This window comes from Orycteropus afer, unplaced genomic scaffold (genome assembly GCF_000298275.1).
Source record: "Orycteropus afer afer isolate SDZICR_OR568_19922 unplaced genomic scaffold, OryAfe1.0 scaffold00056, whole genome shotgun sequence".
NCBI classification, from domain to species: Eukaryota; Metazoa; Chordata; class Mammalia; order Tubulidentata; family Orycteropodidae; genus Orycteropus; species Orycteropus afer.
Genome location: NW_006921643.1, coordinates 10,552,616 through 10,573,075, shown reverse-complemented (window position 1 = coordinate 10,573,075; position 20,460 = coordinate 10,552,616). Strand labels below are relative to the sequence as shown.

The window sequence follows — 20,460 nt, the reverse complement described above, 5'->3', positions numbered from 1 at the left end:
TCGGGCAGTGTTTCGTTCTGCTGTGCATGGGGTCGCTATGAGTCGGAAACGACTCGACGGCACTTAACAACAACAACATAGTACTGTAGATGAAAGTTTACATGGTGAATTAGTTTTCCATTCAACAATTCATACACAAATTGTTCTGTGACATTGGTTGCAATCTCCACAATGTGTCAGTGTTCTCCCCATTCCCACCCTGGGTTCCCTATTTCCATTCATCCAGTTTCCCTGCCTTCTCATCTTTGATTTTGGGCAACTGTTACCCTTTTGTTCTCATATAGTTGATTGTTCTAAGGAGCACATTCCTCATGAGTGTTTGTTTTATATACCAGTCTTTTATTTGGTTGAGAGGTAGCCTCTGAGAGTGGCTTCAGTTCCACTTAAGAACGGCAACTTAGGGCAACAGCCTTGGAGGTTCTTCTAGTCTCCATCACACTAGTGAATCTAATGTTTTCTTATCAATTTGAGTTTTGTTCCACATTTTCCTACCATTCTAACCAGGACCTTCTAATCTGTCCCGGTCAGACCAGTCAGTAGTTATGGCCAGGCACCACCTAATTCTTCTGGTCTCAGGCTAAAGGAGGCTGTGGTTAATTAGTCCTTTGGACTAATAGTGTGAGTCTTTTGTTTTCTTCACTCTCCTTTATGCCAGGTGAGAAGAGAATAATAGTTGTATCTTAGGTGGCTGCTACCCTCATTTTATTGATGAGAAACAGGCTCAGAGACATTAAGCATCATGCCCTAAATTATATAGCTTTAGATAACTGGGTTACATCTGAGCCAGGACATCTGACTTAAGAGCCTGTGGTCCTAACTACAACTGCTTTTGCCCAGTACAGTGCTCTGAACATCTAAGATGCTCCATAAGCACTTGCTGAGTTGAACTGCACCAATGTCTCACGTTCTGAATTGCATCACTGTCCAATGAGCTTTATAAACACACACAATGTTGTGGTGAGCTGCCTGGGCAACTCTCCAGCCCAGAAAGCAGATAATACATATTAGCTGATGCTGACAAGCTATACTTCCTGGCGGCCACCTTCTCTCAGCTGTACCCATATGTCCATATATCCACCATATATTCTCATATACACAACCACTGCTCCTCCCCTCCTTCACTCACTATGGACAAAGAATAAGTGTGTGACTAAGATCTGTAATGGCTGGCTGCCCCAGAAGGTAGAAGCAAGTGCTGGCTGAAAAGAGGCACAGACCGCCCTCTCTCCTGGTGAGGTTAAAAAACATTTATTCATTTAAGTAACATTTACTGAGCACCTATCACATGCTGGACATGGTGAGAGGTCCTTGTGTGTAGTACAGATCAAACAAAGAAGATTCTGCTCTCAGGGAGGAACAATCTATCAATAAATAAACATATCATTTTAGCTAGTGATAAGGGAATTGACCAGGAGAGGGACAGAGGTCAGTGGGAAGAAGGTATCTGAGCTAAAATCTAAATGATCAAAACTGGCCAACCAGGCAGCGCATACAGCAAGTGCAAAGGCACTATTGTTGTTAATTGGCATTGAGTCAATTTCAACACATAGTGACCCCATGTGACAAAGCAGAACTGCCTCATTGGGTTTTCTAAGCTGTAATCTTCACAGGAGAGCAGATTACCAGGTCTTTCTCTTGCAGAAGTGCTGGGTGGGTTTGAGCCACCAATATCTTGGTTAGAAGCTGAGCACTGTTGTGCCACTAGGGCTCCTTGCTAAGGCACCAGAATGGGGTAAAACTTGGTATGATTTTAGAAAAGTGGTTTGCAAAGTTTTCTTAAATAGCCAAATAGCAAATATGTTTCTCTAACTCAGTCTTATTCCCGAACACTTAACTGTACTCACGTGGAACCTGTACACACACCAAGAAGCAGTTGTTTGAACAGAACAAGGGGATACTGTGCAGTTGAAAATCAGGAAAGGTGTGCATAAGGCTGTGTTCTTTCATCATACTTATTCAATCTGTATGCTGAGCAATAATCCAAGAAGCAGGACTATATGAAGAACAAGGAATCAGGATAGCAGGAAGACTTACTAACAACTTGGGATATGCATATGACATAACCTTGCTTGCTGAAAGTGAAGAGGAGGTGAAGCATTTATTGATGAAGATCAAAGATTATGGCCTTCAGTATGGATTGCATCTCAACATAAAACAAAAATCCTCACAACTGGACCAATAAACAACATCACTTAACAGAGATAAGACTCAAGTTCCTCAAGGATGTCATTTCACTTGGATCCACAATGCTCATGGATTGCCCAATCTTCCTTCCAAGAAGCGGCTGGTAGGTCTGAACTGCCAGCCTTCTGGTTAGCAGTCAAATGCCTTAGACACTAGGCCACCAGAGCTCCCGTCCATGGAAGCTTTGCATTGGGCAATGCTGCTGCAAACAACTCTTTAAAGTGTTCAAAAAGAAAGATGTTCCTGAGGAGTAAGGTGGGCCTGACCCAAGCCATAATATTTTCAGTCACCTCATATGCACATGAAAGCTGGACAAGGAATAAGGAAGACTGAAGAACTGATGATTTTGAATTATGGTGTTGGCAAAGAATATTTAATATACCATGGACTACCAGAAGATACGAACAAATTCATCTTGGAAGAAGCACAGCCAGAATTGTCTCATGTATTTTAGACATATTATCAGGAGACACAGGTCCTTGGAGAAGGACATGACGTTTGGTAAAGTAGAGGCTCAGCAAAAAACAGGAAGATTATCCATGAGAAGGATTGTCACAAGGGCTGCAACAGTGGTCTCAAGCACAACAACAATTGTGAGGATGGCACAGGATTGGGCAGTTTTTTATTCTGTTGTGCATAGGGTCACTATGAGCTGGAAATGACCTGATTATTACCTAATAACAACAGTTAATCCCTGCTGTTACAGTGCCATGGAGATAAATGAGCAAAGAAAAAAAGATATGGGTGCCTGTGTTCCAACAAAACTTTATTTACAAAAACAAGCTATGGGCTGGATTTGGCCTTCAGACTGTAGCCTGCCAATTCCAATATGAGAAGATGAAGTAACCCTGTATTGTTGCAATATATTGAGTGAGGGCAGAGGGAGCCAGAGTAGCAGGAGCTGAACTGTGGAGGGTCTCATAAATAATTCCAAGAGCAAGGGGAGCCCACTGGAATATTTTTAGAAGGGGGTTAACATGATGCAATGTACATTTATCAAAGATCACTTTGGTTGCTCTATAGAGAATGGGTTATAGAGGCAAGAGTGGAAGCCATATGACAAGTTAGGAGGCTTGTGGAAATGGCCTGGACTTGGGGGTGGTGGCCAATGAAGTAGCTAAAGAGGCTGAAAGGTTCCAGACCCAGAAACTCTCCCATGACTCCACTGTTCAGGCAGCTTGGCAGCTCCCTGGTGGGGATGTTCTCCATCAGCAAAGGAAGCCTGAGGTAGATTTCCTTGTACTCGTGCTGAACCGTGTACCATGGGAGTGAATGGGTCCAGCTCATCTCAGATCTTGATGAAAGTATCCCAAGAAGCCAATTTTAGTGACTGCCATGTGAATTTTCCAGGTATCACTAATCATGTTGCATCAAGATGACTAATGTTCCTGAGAAGGCGAGCTATTTCTCTTTCCTGTTACTGTCTGAGGTGCTAGTGGTGAAGTAGACAGTTTCCTAGTAGATTGGCAAGGGCTGACACTGGAGTTATTTCCGAGTACTGTATTGCACATCCAATCCCCACTGCACAAAGTCCACAAAGTAACTGAGCAGCCGCCCACTCACACACAGGCCCCTTGGAATCCAAAGGCTGAGTTAGAGATTAATCATTAAAAATAATAGACTTTCCCCTCAGTGTGCCCTTCCCTCTTCCTCCTCCTTATTCATTCTTATCCTGAAAAAGCAGACACATACACACACACATTCACTCACTAAACCTGTCATCAGGAAACTATTTTGACTGGTCTGCTGATTTAATGCAATAGCTACAGAGCACCCAACTGAAGTAGCCCTTACCTAACATCTCTAGTAGTAAACAAGAGACAGAGAAAGGAAAAAGATTCTGTCGAACATGCTGATATATTTTTTTCTCTCTCTGATGCTTAATTTCTCTCACAGAGTTGGAGAGAAGGGTATATGGAGCATTTTGTTCTAAAAATAGTCCATAATAAAATATTATCAGCCAAACTAATCTAGAAAGTGGATTAACATTTCATCCAATCCATCTTCAACTGCTGCTGAGCCCAAATTGAGTGTGTTTTTTTGGGGGATGGGGGTGGGGTGAGAGGTTAATTTGGCCTTTTGCTCTTAAGGGAATGAGAAAGGTCACTGGCATTGCTGGTTAAAAACTAACTAGTGTTGTTGAACCCTGCCACTGACTCCCAGAAGACCACAGGAAGGCTTAGGTAAAACCTCTGATGTGTTAAACCAAATTTCTCTTATTCTCACTTATTGCAGGATTTATGATGATTACCAAAGTGCAGGGTGGGGTTAGTCATAGAACCCGCTAGGCATAGCACCCTGCTGGGAAGGAAAGGACTTGAGAGTTAAAAGTCTTCTTTGTTGTTGTTGTTATTATGTGCCCTGGAGTCAACCCGACTCATAGCGACCTCTTCTTGGGTTTCCGAGGCAGTATCACTACGGAAGTATATTGCCCCATCTTCCTTCCAAGGAGTGACTGGTGGGTTTGAACCACCAGCCTTCTGGTTAGCAGTCAAGTGCCTTAGGCACTAAGCTACCAGAGCTCCTAAAAAAAAAATCTAGGTATTTTTGTTTTTAAATCCTCTCTTCTTTCTTTCCTTCCTTCCTCTCTCCTTCCCTCCTTCATTCCAACTACTTAAACTACTTTAAAACAACAACAAAAAAAAACCCTCACTGCCCTCGAGTTGGATCTGACTCATAGTGACCCCTCTTTGGGTTTCCGAGGTGGTATCACAATGGAAGTAGATTGCCCCATCTTCCTTCCGAGAAGTAGCTGGTGGGTTTGAACCAGCCTTCTGGTTAGCAGTCAAATGCCTTAGGCACTGCACCACCAGAGCTCCCGTCCATCAACTAGGGAAGGGATAAACAAAATGTAGTATACTGTATAATGGAATAAAACAAAACAAAACAAAACTCACTGGTGTCGAGTCGGATCTGACTCATAGCAACCCCTCCTTGGGTTTCTGAGACATTATCTCTACGGAAGTAGACTGCCCAGTCTTCCTTTGGAGTAGCTGGTGGGTTTTAACTGCCAGCCCTCTGGTTAGCAGTCAAATGCCTTAGGCACTATGCCACCAGAGCTCCTGTATAATAGAATAGTATTAGCAATAAAAAAGAACAAAGCACTAATACATGTCACAACATGGATGAACCGTGAAAACATTATGCTAAGTGAAAGAAGTCCATCACAAAGACCATGTATTGTATGATTTCATTTATATAAATTGTCTAGAATAGGTAAATCTATAAAGATGGAAAGATTAGTGGTTGCCTAGGGCTATAAGGAAGAGGTTTAGGGAGAAATGCAGGGTAACTGCAAAAGGGTATGTGGTTTCTCTTGAGGGTGATAAAAATGTTCTAAAATTGATCACGGTGATGGCTGCACAACTCTGGATCTGTGTAAAAACCACTGAATTGTATACTTCAAATGGGTTAATTATATGGCATGTGAATGATATCTCAATAAAGTTGTTTGAAAAATGAAGGAAAATCATACTGCAGAAAAGGAGTCCCAGAGGACACATACACACACCTACCTTTTGACAGCTTAAACCAGCTATGCCCCTGGGTCGGGGTCCTCTGTGTTATCACAGTGAATATCAGACGGGAACATGGCAGAACTGTGCTATGGGAGCAGTGAATTGGGACTTGGAAGAACAGAATTTAAACTCTGGATTTGCCTATAAACATGGGGACCTCTCAAAGTTTGCTTGTCCTTAGCTAGAAGCCCACCATCTGCTGGCAAAGCAGGACACAGAAGCCCTACAATGTCACTCACGTTGGCTTGTCTGCCATGAAAAGATGGGCCATATTACAGCTAGGCTGTAATCCTCTACTTGGGCCTATGTGGGGACACTAGCCCATTGTGTAGCTTTCGACAGCCTTCAGTGGACCCATGTTCTCCCTATGTGCTGACAGGAGAGATACCTGGCCAGGCTGTATGTGCTTTCATTTGCAAAGGGCACAAATGAAAGTTATTGGAACAAAGTTTTCAGGACTTTTTAAAAAGTATTTTTAAGTACTTTGGCCTTTGAGAACCATAAAAGGAAATACAAGGCTGGAGGCCATATGTAGCTGGCCCAGAAGGCCCAGGGTTTAGTGTGACACTTGGGAATTCCCCCAGATGCTCTGTGCTTGCTGCTCATTCTTGACACTCCTGCCTGATAGACAGCCCACCACGTAGACTGCACGGCTGGGCCGATAGGGTGGCAGCCCCTTTTGATGTGGATACATTCAAGGGCTGGACCCCAGGAGTCCATATCTCCTGTGGCTTGGAATGTGAGGCCTCTGCAGATAGGGCCTGAGAGTCAAGGTTCAGCACCTCGTAAAGCCCTGGTGCTCAGCTCAGAGCCAGGCCTAAATCATAACAGCTGAAAACAAAAAATATCATTGTGAACTACGAGAGCATGTAACATGTACTTAATAATGATGATAACAGTAATAACAATAACACACTGAATGCTTAACATGAATTAAGTGTCTTTCTGAACATGTGATGTGCCTCATCTCAACTTTTCCTCACAACACCTGTAAGGTAGGTATAGTAGTTATTATCTTGATATAACAGGAAAGTGACCTGAGGCACAGAGATATTAACTCAATGCTCAAAGTCACATACGAGCAAGTCGTCAAGCCAGGAGTTGGGTTGAAGCTGCCTGATTTAGAGCTCAGGGTCACCCATGCTGTGCAGAGGCTTTAGCTGCTTTCTATTTCTGGGTCTCAGTCAGGTAGCAGGACCTCAGTAGGTGTGGTCCAGGCCACAGTGAGGCTGCCCAGCCGGGATGGGGAATGCTTAGGCAACGCACTCACACCTCCCCGGGAGAACTCTGCCTCCACCTGGGGCTGGGGAGGTGGCCAGAGGAAATGTCCGATTTTTGAAACCCGGCAGCTGCTTTTGCTTCCTCTTTTGTGTGGGGCGGGGTGGGGGGGCCGCACAAAATAAAACAGACCCTTCTGCCCAAGGATCCAGGCAGATAAGCCTCAAATGAGAGCTTTATCTGTAGAAAACTCAGTTATAACAGAAACTAGAGCTTTTTCTCCAGAATCTTGATTTTTCTCTTAGGTAAATGAGAAGTTATGACAAAATATGGCATCAATTCTCACTTAAGAAATGTTTGTTTTCAGGCAAAAAAAAAAAAGAGAAAAAGAAAGAAAATCGTACATCACGTACTAGTTTCCAGTCCTAAGACGAAAGGGCATGAATGCTTTTTCATACCAGGATACTTGGGCAGAACAGCTGGTGGTCTGTGGGGGGTTTGACTATGACATAGTCTATTTCACACTCCCAAAAGTTAAAGAGAGTAATAGCAGGGACACAAGTGTGGCTCACTGTCCCTGTTGCTATTATTGTTGTTAGTTGCTATCCAGTTGTGACCGCATCTATGGTTATTGGAACGAACTGCTGCCTACTCCTGCATCATCTGTGACTGGCCGAGGATCTACAGGGTTTTCATTGGCTGACTTCTGGAAGTATGTTGCCTGGTCTTTCTTCCTAGTCTGTCTTATCTGGAAGTTCCACTGAAAACCTGTTCAGCATTATGGCAACATACCAGCCTCTACTGAGATGAGTTGTGTCTGCCCATCAAGTGCACTGGCTGGAAATCAAGCCTGGGTCTCCTGCATGCCAGGCAAGAATTCTACCACTGAACCATCCCAGTTCACCAATGCCTTGCCATCTTGAAAATCTGCCTGCCCTGTTGTGGAGAGAGTGCCTGCCAATGAGCCAGGGGTGTGCTGAGGGTATTGAGTGTCCAGGGCAAGCTCTAAGTTGCGCTGCCTCCCCAATTTCAAGGTGAACAGAAGTTCATAGCAGTGACACAGCAGTGAAAGGTCTTCCCCTCTCTTGTCTGGCTGCCTCAGTTAGGCACCTTTCATACTTGTCACACCTCTGAGTTTCCTTCTCCGCCCCCTTGGGCTGGTACCTGGAGACAAGAACTGTGCTTGAGGAAGGACGCCGGGTTGTACTGGGTTAACAGAAGCTGCTCAGTGGTGCCCAGGGCACGTGCCATACCTTAGAAACACCTCTCACTGAACCCAAGAGGAAAAAGACCCAGAACACATGGCCTCAGTCTCCACCTTGGGCTTCTGTTTACTTTTAGCATCCCTGCTTTCATTTCTTTGCTTCCTACGCTCTGTCCAGCCCCCAGACTCTCAGAGTCACAGCCAGATGCTGGGCTGAGTCCCTTGTAGGCATTCTTCCATTTATTGTTCACAACTACTCCATGAGACTGTCTCTCTGAGTGAAGAGGCTGAACTATTCCTGTCCACTCCTGAAAATGCCTCCTGAAGTCTTGCTACTGTTCTCTCACTTTGGGAGAAGACACATAAACAAATACCACACAAACATTCCTTTTTGGTCTTACCTGTTCTTTTAAGTTTTCTTCTCGGTAGGAACTTGGGAAATGTCAGTTATTTATTCCTTTTCACCTCTTGCCCCTCACCCCCATTTCTATGAGAGCATGAGAAACTCACCATTATCGAAGACCGTGCCTGCTGTGAATGAAAGCTCGGAGTCGTGCTCAGCCTTGCAGGCGTACAAGGCTTTTGCCTTCCGGAAAGGTGTGCTGTGTGAAAACAGGAGTTTATTGACATCTTTTCTAAACCCTCTAAAAGCTCCAGACATTTACTCTCTCTTTTTCCCTTTCCCTGAAAGCTACCTAGTCCTCTCTCATGGGAAGAACCTGACAGAGCAGCCAGATGGCAAAACATGAGGTGGAAAAGTTGCAAAGGTCACAGGAGAAAAATGAGAAATACTCAGAGAAAGGCCATAAGCTCTGAGTGAGCTCACTTCCTGGAGGGTTACTCTGTGCCATGTTAAAAGGTTACCAAGGGTGCTACAAAAGCTGAAGTGGGGAGCAGGCTGGGCCCCATTTTTGGAGCTGGGGTACTTTGGGAAGAGGGAAGTGGGACAGGGGCCTGAAAGAACTTTCAAGTTGCTCTAGATTACCCTCGCAAAAGGCTCTATTTAAAGCTGGCAATGCTTAGTGAATTAAAAAGGTGATACTCCAGCAAAGCCAGGCTTCAGCTCAGGCTGACATTAGTATTCCCAGATGTTACTTTTTTCTCATTGGGCTGGCTCTTTTTTTGTGTGTATGTGATTTAGGTGCAAGTTTATAGAGCAGAGTTTGTTTCACATTCATTATTTCATGTACATTTGGTTTCATTCCCCAGTTACCATCTCCAACCCTACTTCCCTCCCTGCCCAGTAAACCTACCCCCATGCCCCTCATAGTTACGCACTCCTGTGTGTCCTCCATTTCCTCTGTGCAAGTGTTGCCCCTCTGGTGCCCTGTGGTTGATTCTCCAAGGGATGCATCTCCACAGGGTATGTGGGTGCATCACCCTGGGTTGAGTGGTCTGTGTATACGTCTTATTTACTATTGAGCTGAGAGCCAGCCCCTGGGAGTAAGTCTTATTCCAGGCCATAGTATTGGGGGCTGCACCGAGCCCATCCAACCAGTAATTCTGGTCATTATTGTATTTTTGGATTATGCTACATGTTTTTCCTTCCACTCTATCCAGGATCTCCAGTTTTGATTCTTCCCTGAGTGGTTGGCATTAGTAGCCGGGCACCATCTAGTTCTTCTGGTCTTGAGGTCCATCATGTCCTAGGGCTGGTTACTTCCAAATACCCTTGGTGTTTTGCGCTCTTCTTTGTTTTTGATGATAGGAGACCATCAGCTGCATCTTATATGACCTCTTGAAAGATTTTAAGAGCCCAGTTGCTACTCACCAACATAGGTTGTAGAACAAGATTTTTATATATTTTATTGTGCCAATTGAGTCTGGTGTCCCCCAGTACTATGGTCCTGAGTCGGTAGATCTCTTGGATCTCTCTCCCACAATGCTGTCTGTCTGTGAGGGACGGCTCTATGTCTGTCTTCTGTTGTTTCTGTAAGGATCGAGGGTATTTTGTATCCCTGGTATCTGTGTAAAATTAGCCTCAGCTGAATCTATCCTTTGGCTGGATCTTACTGATGAGGCAGGATTCTAGAGCTACAACTCTCCAACCCCTGAGTTGGGCAGGTAATAGAGAAAGAAAGGTGTGTGTGTGTGTCAGAGGAAGATGAGAGAGGAGATAGGATGCAGTTTTGTTTTTTTTTTCTTTTTCCTTGCCCTCTCATAACCAGTGAGTGTTGACAACCACTCTCATTATGCATTAGAATCATCTGGGAGCTTTTTAAAAAATGCAGATATCTGAGTTCTGTCCTGACTTGCAGATATAAATATAGGCATGCATCAGTATTTTTAAAAAGCTCCCGAGTGATTCTAATATGCAACCAGGGTTGAGAACCACTGTTTTGGAGTGGGGGTTAACAAACCTTTTCTGTAAAGGGTCAGACAGTAAATATCTTAGGCTTTGTAGACACACAGTCTCTGTCATGACTACTCAACTCTGCACTGTAGCACAAAAATAGCCACAGATAACATGTAAACAAATTAGTGTGGCTGTGTTCCAATAAAACTTTATTTGAAAAAAACAGACAGCAGGCTGGATTTGAACTACAGGCCACAGTGTGCAAACCCATGTTTTAGAGAGTAATTTGGAAGAGTTGGTAAAGCATGTTACCTTCTGTCAATTTTTGCTTTGGTATGTATCCAATTAGTTAACAATCTATGCTTCAAGATTCATAAGAAAAATGACATATAACCCTCAAAAGCTGGTCTTTTATTTACCAAAATTGATCTTCCTCTTGCCCTAAGCCATCTAGGAAAGTACACGTAGGGCTTCAAGGGAAGAATAAAAAAAGCACAAGTAAGTCTTTTAGGATAGACAGTTATTCAGGGATATATATTATTTACTTTATCTTCTTTTGACTAATGGAGAGGCTCAAAGAACTAGGCATATAAAACCTCCCACAGAGCACTGATTTCTAGTGCCCAAAAGGAGATGAGACTGAGGCCTGGTCTGGTCTGGTCTCAGGAAAATCCAGACAGAGTAGTTGGGGCAGGCACATTGGGCACTATGGAACTGTTATTTCTTAGTGTCACTGTGCCCAGCTTCCCTTTAGAAAAGATCCACGGATGGACAGAAACCTATACTAGGGCCAGGTATCTAAAACTTCCAGTCTCAGCTCCATGAAAACTGATGGGAAAAAACTGACTTAAAAGGTTTGCTGAACAGAATGATCAGAAGAAATGATTATCCAGAATTTGCTGCCAGGGCAGTTAACTGTTGTTCACCCTGGTTTTCTAGTAGCTAAGAGGTGACAGCCAGGTGGACAGAATGAAGTGGGGCCATTAGGAACGATGGACAGGAAAGAAAAGCCTTGAGACTTTATCAGTTCCAACTGGAAAACAGCTCTTCCTGTCTAAAGATCATTAAAGTCAGAATAAAGCTCAGGACAAGGGGTGCATCCTGTGATCTAATGAGTCCATGCCCATGTGGTGGCCAGCAAGGACCACAGAGCCAATCAGCAATTTTCCAGGGAGGAATAAACTTAAAAGTCTCTCTCTCTCTTTTGAAGGGCAGGGAGCAGAGAAGAGAAACCTGATTGTGAGAAGTGTTAGAACAACAGAAAAACCATACTGGATAGGTGCGTAGGTCTGTTACAACATTGAAGGTAGAAGGAGAATCCAGTCCACCCTACGTAGGGTCTTAGAGACCAGGTTTCAAGGCAAGGTTACTATCCCTTGAGGACAAGGCAGGGCAGGTGAGAAAAGAGCAAAGAAATCAGGGAAGGGGAACTGATAGGTGAGGGAAACAGCATCTGAGCCAATGTTCCTTGGGTTGAATTTTCATAGAGGTTATTTATTAACCTCATTAAATAAAGGTAATGGGACAAATCAGTGGCAAGCCAGGGAAAAAGCTGGGGTATCTGGCAAGGAGAAAGCAAAGGGAATGGTCTCAGGTGCCCAAGACTATCTTTTAGAAGGAGTAACTTTCCACTAGTATTGTTTTTTGGTATCAGAGCACGAAGTAACAATAAAATATTGCATTAAAGAAAGGCCAGGAAAGGATCTTGCTTTTCTCTCAGTTCAGTAGGTGACTGACCACCATGAGGGCTTTTTCTCCTGAGACCTCCTCCTACCCAAAATGAGAGGGATGACACAGAAGGGGTGCTTTTAAAAGAGCCCACTCCTACTCCCCAACAGTAGGCTGTCAGATAAAACACAGAACATCTAATAAAATTTGAATTTCAGATTGGGAGTATACGTATGTCCAAACATTGCATGGGACATACTTACACTAAAAATATGTGTTGTTCACATTCATTCCAAATTTAACTGGGCATCTGTATCTTTATTTGCTAAATCTTGCAGCCATGCACAGGGGAAAGTTTTCTCTTTTTGAAAGTCTGTCAGCCCAACAAGTCATGTGTCCCTGTGCCATAACCCCTCTCCACAGCCTTGAGCAGTATGTGTTAGGTAGGGTCCCTATTAAAACAGACGGATCCTGTTGGCAGAAAAAGCTGTATTTGTAGGTGTTGGCTATGACTACTGAAGGGAAAAAAAAAAAAAATCCCCACCAAGCATCTTTGGTTCTCTGGCCCCTCAGTTCCCTTATTCTCCCCAGTGTACCTCAACATGGGGCACAGAGTTTGAGGTGGTTTAGGCTGTTCCTGCCACAGCGCCCTTCAGATCTCAGCTGGGCCTTCAAGGGCATGAACGAGTTTGGATCCTTCTGCTGGTTCATTTTTAATTTTTGCCTCTGAGCATGGCATGAGGCCAGGAAAGCACTCAGAGGAGTTTCCCTCAAATGCCCTTGCAAGCCTTGCAAAATGACGCTCCACTTTGCCATTGTGCAGCACAACAGGGGGGTCGGGCCAGCTACATTGCTAAGTGGCAACAGCTTGATCATTTAGGCAAATTTTCTGTGGCCCCTGTGCAAATGCAAGGCATAGGGTCTAGGGTTTAGAACTTTTCTGGAGGAGCAGGAGACAGGAAAGGGAAATGTGAAGGCAATGCAACCCTAGTTCCCTTTCCTGCTAAGCTGTAAAAGACAGCTTAGTTCCTGAACTTGAACTAACAAGCATTAAAAATGGTTCTGAGAGGGGAGGGGAAGCCATTTCCAGAGCCGACACTATGTAGAAATTCATAGGGCAATGAATTAGGTCTGATTAATGTGTTTATTTTTAAAAGCTCTGCTGGAGAAGGAAATCTGAAGTTTCGTGTTACTTTGGAGGAAGAACCCAGTGGAACTGAATATGTATGCCCCCAACTCTTGGCTGCATACCGCAGTAGCAGTTAGGAGATTCTAGATCTCTCTGTTCCTCCGATGGGCTAACTGTCTAGTAGTGTCCCTGTCTGTGTTCTCCAGCTGATTCCAAGCCCCACTCAAAATGGCAGCTTCCTAAAGGTCTCCAGAGGAAGGTTGGGCAATATACTTCCGTAGTGATACCGCCGTGGAAAACCTCCTCTCATTTCCACACGAGAGTAGCATTAAATGATAGATGTCAAAGTGCCTTGAGGTGAATAAAGTAACATATGCATCCATCTGTAAAAATAGCATGGGGTTTTCTTTTTTAAAAACTGAGACTCAGCTTTATAAATTATTTAAGCCTTTCTGCTGGACCCACCCCTAGGGAAAAAAAGTCAGCTATGGAAAAAAAAAAAAAAAGAAAAGGGAAGAGAACACTTCCAGGGCCCAAAATGCTGATGATGCTTATAAGTGGGCTCTATGTTCTATTGTCCGAGAGCAGAGAGTAAGTTCAAGAGACACGTATGCTTGGGCCCCACACAGCAGGGGAATTCTGTAGGATCTTTATTAATTCTTTTCCTAGATTTAAACAGTCTCCTTTCTCCCAAAGGCTCAAGTGCAAAGAATTTTGGCACTTAGGTCAAGAAATTACAAAAGCAGAAAAAACTATGGCATGGTCCTTGGGGAGAAGAACTAGGTCAAGCTGCTCACCTCAGGAATAAGTGTTACCTATTCCGATGAGAGCTAAGGGCTCTGACACTCAGAGAAAGAGGCAGGCTGGGAATAGTGATGGTCCCTGGGAGTATACAGAGGGCAAGGGACCATAAGCCATGAACAATTTAAAAAGAAACAATTTCATATCTTAATCACTTATTCTCTGTGCTATATTCATCTCTCTCTCAGTGGATCTGGTCTAAGCAACTATATGTCAGTGCTCATGGCCAATGGCCCAACACCACAAATAAATGTTGCCTGATAAAAATGAGGGAAGAAAAGGCCAGACATGTTTGTCAACAGTTCTCTCTTATATTATCTTATACCAAAGCATGGAGAGAGCCAAATGACTCATACAGTACCCAAAGCAGGACCCATATTGAAGAGCAGGGGCTCTTTTTCCAAACTCCAGGCATCTCAGATTAATCCAGAAACTTGAGTAAGGGTGAAGAAAGGCATGGAAAATACCATGCTACTTCATGCATATGGTTCCTTCCTGGCTTTGGTTGGAGAGGACAAAACCACGGGCAAGCAGAGGCAGGTCCCCGGTTGTCCCTGATGGGCTTTGGAAAAACGGGAATAGATTGGTTGTCATCCATGATTTTACCTGTTGTCTTCATGAACCTCTTCTTCTGGCCTGTCAAAAAGCAAGTTCATGTTTGGATGGCAGGGAACAAAGTTGACGAGGAGGCTGAACACTGCATGAAGAGAGGACCAAGCAAATGAGAGAACAACGGCAGCAACAGAAAACCAAACAAACCCTGCAACAGACCTGACGGGGGATGAGTCGCTGGACGTGGATGAGGTGGGCATAGGGCTGGATGGCGCCGAGAACATGGGCCAAGATGGCGAGAGGGGTGATGTTGGGCTTGGATTCGGGGGGCTGTAAGACATAACAACCAGAAAACTCATCAGCACAGAGGGAAACCACGATGGGAGCACAGGAGGTTCATGAAGGCCAAATGATGGGGAGCTGGAGCCAACCAGACGAGCACTGAGACCCAGGGACATGTGGTCAGTGCCAAGTCACATTTCTCCAGACTAAACCTTCATGTCTTCCAAGTAATGCCTGTTCTCAAATTCCTCGGAGCATAAACATGCCTCTTTGCCCTGCAGAACAACTGCTTTCTAGGTAGGAGCTCCTTCTGTCCTGTCAAATGTGCATTGGAACATCAGCTAAAAATGCCCTGAAAATCACATGCACTCGTTCCTACACTATCATATTGCTAGCCTGCATTCTCAGGCAGGGCTAGCTTATATAACCAGCTTTCTACTTCCACTGTTGTATGAGTGTTCTTAAAGTTGTGGCTCAGCAAAAATAATGACCACTTTTTTTTTTTTTCCCTGGGCCACACAGGCCATTCGGCCAGAAAACAATTTCCTGTTTACATTTTTAACTCAACGGGCTTGGTGCCATTGGAGACTCAAAGTATTGCATTAGGAAGATGATTGCGATTGGACGCAGACATGGGTACAGGTCTCTCAGGAGACAGGATGCACTGACAGGAGGGTGCTGTCCCCCGGGGTCTGCTTTCCAGGCCTGCTCTTTTCCTCCCATGGGGGGGGGATCATTTCCTAATGCTTGAGGAAAAATTCCTCCCCCGACCCCAGAGAAGGAAAAAAGAACTGAGGAACTGAAACCTTAAATCTGTCCACTTTGTTCTTAGATGGAGGCTGATCAAAAATTTGGAAAGACTGAAATGACTCACTAAAATATGGTTTGTGGATCTTAACTGGTCATGCTAGCCCTCTGACTTATTTTCACAAATTACACAAATGAGCAAACACCTTAGCAAGTCTGTAAAATCACACTGAGTCACAAATACTAATGGCTGACAAAATGTGGAAACCATTCATCTGGAACACAGCCTACAGTCCCTGAGCCTTAACTGGTAGCTGGATTGTTTGGACAACACTGTTTACAGAGGTGATAATGACAGCAATGTACTCCAAGGGCAACTGACTTTCTAAACATAGTGGGACTTAGTAAGAACACATACATGTCCTACTCAATGGGACAGCCCCAGGGTTATGCCAATTCAGACATGAGACCCAATTACGGCCATAACTACTTATGCTTGTGACATAAGTACCTATGGAAATTACACAGTAAAAGCTCATCAAATGAGTTCATCAGATATCTTCAGACTAATTCAATTAAATATTTATTAAAATACATTATGTATATTATAGTTTTCAAATATAAGAGCCATAGCAAACCAAACTGATTGCTGTCAAGTCGATACCAACTCACAGTGACCCTACAGGGCAGAACAGAACTACCCACAGGGTTTCCAAGGCTATAAATCTTTACAGCAGTAGACTGCCACATCTTTCTCCCAAGGAATGGCTAGTGGGTTCAAACTGCCGATCTTCTGGTTAGAAGCCAACTGCTTAACCACTGAGCCATCCAGTCTCCTTATAAGCCCCATAAGGGCTTAGTGTTTTGTCTGTTTTATTTACTGATATTATCTCCAGTGCCTATAACTGGCAGGTATTCAATAAATACTTGCTGAATGAATAAATGAATGAATGACATTTAACACACCCAACAAGTCCATGAAATAGGCACTACTATAGTTCCCATTTCACAGATGTGGAAACTTGGGCTAAGCTGAGGCTTGCCTGTTCTCAAATTCCTTGGAGCATAAACATGCCTCTTTGCCCTGCAGAACAACTGCTTTCTAGGTAGGACCTCCTTCTAACAAGTCAAATGTACAGATACCCAGTCTATGAATGACAGTGATGAGGTTCTAAATCCAACCCTCTGGCTCCTAGCCTAGGGCTCTTGCCACTTCACTGTACTGCCTCTGGGGTAGCAGGACCTTGTCTATTCCTCTAGGTTGTGCCAAGCTTCTTTACAATTATGGCTATAGCACTGGAAACCTTCTTAACCGCTGATGTATATGTTCTTAGATACTGGCCACATTCATGAGGCAAAACGGAATACAGCAACAGGCAGACTCAATAAGGCTCAACACATTGTGAACTCAAACAAAATCTCCAATCCTGCTGCCAGTCTTTTGTCTCATGGATACATATAGCAGGCAGAATTCGTGTAACAGGAGAAATTAAATTCAAAGAATATGACTCCCACCCTCCCCTGTAATTAATCCATCAAAGACTAGTTACTGAACACCTAGTATGATGAGGACATTGGGTGGAATATAATGTAGGTGACCAAGGGCCCTGGATCCAAGAGCTTGTAACTTATTCTGCAAGATAGGACAGATTTAACACACACACACACACACACACACACACACCAAGTGTAATATAAGACAGTAAGAGTCATTGGAAGCTCTGGTAGCATAGTGCCTAAGGCACTTGACTGCTAACCAGAAGGCTGGCAGTTCAAACCCACCAGCTGCTTCTCGGAAGGAAGGTTTGGGCAATCTACTTCCATAGTGATACTACCTCAGAAACCCAAGGAGGGGTTGCTATGAGTCGGGTCTGACTCGACAGCATACAACAACAACAACAACAACAAGATTCATTAGCTGAGGGATAAGTTGTCCCATTATTAGTTTGATCCCTGTTCCCACTTGAATCTGTCAAGTCCTAGCAGAAGTGTTTACCTCATTCCTTTTGGGCAGTTCTTAGTTTCTTCCATAGTTGCTGCTGGTAAGAAAGGTCTCAGTTTCTCAGTTCTCTCACCACAACCCCACCAAACTAGACAATGACCTAGTAAGTAGGGCTAGCAATAACTTCTAACTGTGGCCCAGCCCAGGAACCAGAGTTCTGACCAGGAACAATCTGTATGTTCACAGAGCAGCTCAGGCCCAGAGGCCACAACTAATCTGTTCTTCTGTCAGCGGTTACCCCAAGGCAATTAAAAAGTCCTAAGACTTTTTATTTTAGCTTATATATTTTTATAATGGCTTTCAGAAGTAGGAAACAGCTCCAGCTTCTCATTCCATCTATACCAAGAAATAGGCCTTTATCCAAGTACATAGCTGGGAACATGTTCTATGAACACAATGTGGGTTTTTGATTTTTTTTTTTTTTAACATCCTTGGATATCTAAGTGGTTCTTGGCCAGTAATACATGGTTGAAACAATCTGGGGAGGTGCAGCTGGAATGCAGGGTATTCATAACTATTGTAAGAATTTACTCTTCAATATTCATGTCAACTGCTATTATATCACTGCAATTTTAAATAACTAATAGAATTTCTTTTGTTTTCATAGCAATAACATTTGTTGTTATTGTTAAGTGCCATCATACTGGCTTCAACTCAGTGACTTTAGGTACAACAGAATGAAACACTGCTCAGTACTATACCACACTAACAATAATTGCTATTTTTGAGCCCATTGTTGTAGCCACTGTGTCAATCAATCACATGGAGGGCCTTCCTCTTTTTCACTGACTCTCTACTTTGCCAAGTATGATTTCCTTCTCCAGGGACTGGTCCCACCTGGTAACATGTCTAAAGTATATGAGAGGAAGTCTTCCATCCTCCCTTCTAAGGTGTATTCTGGCTGACTTGTTCTAAGACAGATTTGTTCATTCTTCTCACAGTTCATGGTATACTTAATATGCTTTGCCAGCACCATAGTTCAAAGGCATCAATTCTTCTTCAGTCTTGCTTATTCATCGTCCAGCTTTCACATGCATATGAGGTGATGGAAAAGACCACAGCTTGGGTCAAGTGCACCTTAGTCCTCGATGTAACATCTTTGCTTTTTAATACTTTAAAGAGATTTTTAAAAAAAGTTTTATTGTGATTTGGGTGAAAGTTTACAGAGCAAATTCACTTTCCATACAGCAGCTCCCATATACTTTGTCTCATGACATTGACTACAATTTTCCACAATGCAACAGCTTCCCTCCCACTTTCTCCCCATAGTTACCTCTTCCCTGTGTCCTTCCCTCCCATGCACTCCTGCCCCCCAAGCCGTCTCCTTGTGCCTACATAGCCCTTCTATTCTCCCATTAGTGGTATCTCAAAGGAGTGTATCTACCTAATGTAAATGTTCAGCTCACATGCCTGTCTTGTTTGGCTGGAAGCCACAGGAGTGGGTTCAATTCGAGACTTGAAGGGCAACTAGGGGCCATAGTCTTAAGGTTCCATCAGGCTACTTTAAAAAGATTTTTTGCAGAAGATCTGCCCAATGCCATACATCATTTGATTTCCTGAGTGCTGCTTCCATAAGGCACTTGACTGCTAACCAGAAGGCTGGCGGTTCAAACCTACCAGCCACTGCTTGGAAGGAAGGTTGGGCAATCTTCTTCCGTAGTGATACTGCCTTGGAAACCCACAGAGGGGTTTCTATGAGTTGGGTCTGACTCGATGGCAAATAACAACAACAACAAAAGCTTCCATGGTCATTGATTGTGGATCCAAGTAAAATGAAATTCTTGACAACTTCAATCTTTTCTCCATTTATTACAGTGTTGCTTATTGGTCCAACTGTGAGGATTTTTGTTTTCTTTACGTTGAGGTGTGATTCATACTGAAGGTTATAGTGTTTGATCTTCATCAATTAAGTGCAGCATCAGGACTGGAGAAAGACTCATTAACTTGAGATACGCCAATGACTCAACCTTGCTTGCTGAAAGTGGAGAAGACTTGAAGCAATAACATTTAATTGCTATAAAATGATCACAGTTTAAAATTTATTATCACTGTATTTCATTAGTGCATATTAAAATTCATCCTCCACAGAACTCCTATGATTTTTCCAACGATTAATGGGATTGTGCATTTTGTTTATTGTGCTTCTGAGTTAATAAACTTGCTATTAACAATACTGTTGAAAAATTTCATATACCAGATGTGGTATACCATAGCATCAGAATGTCTGTAAACATATAAATGCTTTTCTAGAAAACAGAGGGTACATTTTCTTTACAATTCAATGCAACTTACAGAACATGTAAGTGGTATAATGACAATGACGCAAGGCTCTGTGTAATCTTAAATTCTCCTTTTACTACAGAAGTGTCTGGCTATTAAACAAAAAACTCTTCGTGGGCAAGTTGATTCCAATTCATGGCAATCCCACATGCATCAGAGTAAAACTATGCTCCATAGAGTTTTCAATGGTAACCTCAGGAAAGTAGATCACCAGGCCTTTCTTTCACAATGCCAATGGGTAGATGTGAACTGCCAACCTTTCAGTTAGCAGCAGAGAGCAAATCATTTGCGCCATCCAGGGACCTTGTATCTGGCTATAAATCAACCTGCTGCCATCGAGTCAATTCTGATACACAGCACCCCTATGACAGAGTAGAACTTCCTCAAGGGGTTTCCAAGGCTGTAAATCTTTCCAGGAGCAGACTGCCTCATCTTTCTCCTGCCCAGCAGCTGGTGGGTTCAAACCATCAATCTTTTGGTTAGCAGCTGACTCCTTCAACCACTGTTCTACCAAACCTCAATATCCAGCTCTTGTTATTGTTATGTGCCGTTGAGTTGGCCTGACTCATAGTGACCCCT

General features: G+C 43.5%; 1 protein-coding gene across 1 annotated transcript in view; it reads right to left on the bottom strand.

Annotated features, from left to right (window-relative positions):
• ARHGAP26 (Rho GTPase activating protein 26) overlaps positions 1 to 20,460 on the bottom strand; it is a 778,689-nt gene that overhangs the window by 9,308 nt on the left and 748,921 nt on the right. Inside the window, exons 21-23 of the mRNA XM_042780720.1 lie at positions 14,790 to 14,900; positions 14,625 to 14,654; positions 8,635 to 8,726 (exon numbers count right to left, since the gene is read on the bottom strand). Of these exons, the coding sequence (XP_042636654.1) occupies positions 8,635 to 8,726; positions 14,625 to 14,654; positions 14,790 to 14,900 (233 nt within the window). The remainder of the gene's footprint in view (positions 1 to 8,634; positions 8,727 to 14,624; positions 14,655 to 14,789; positions 14,901 to 20,460) is intronic.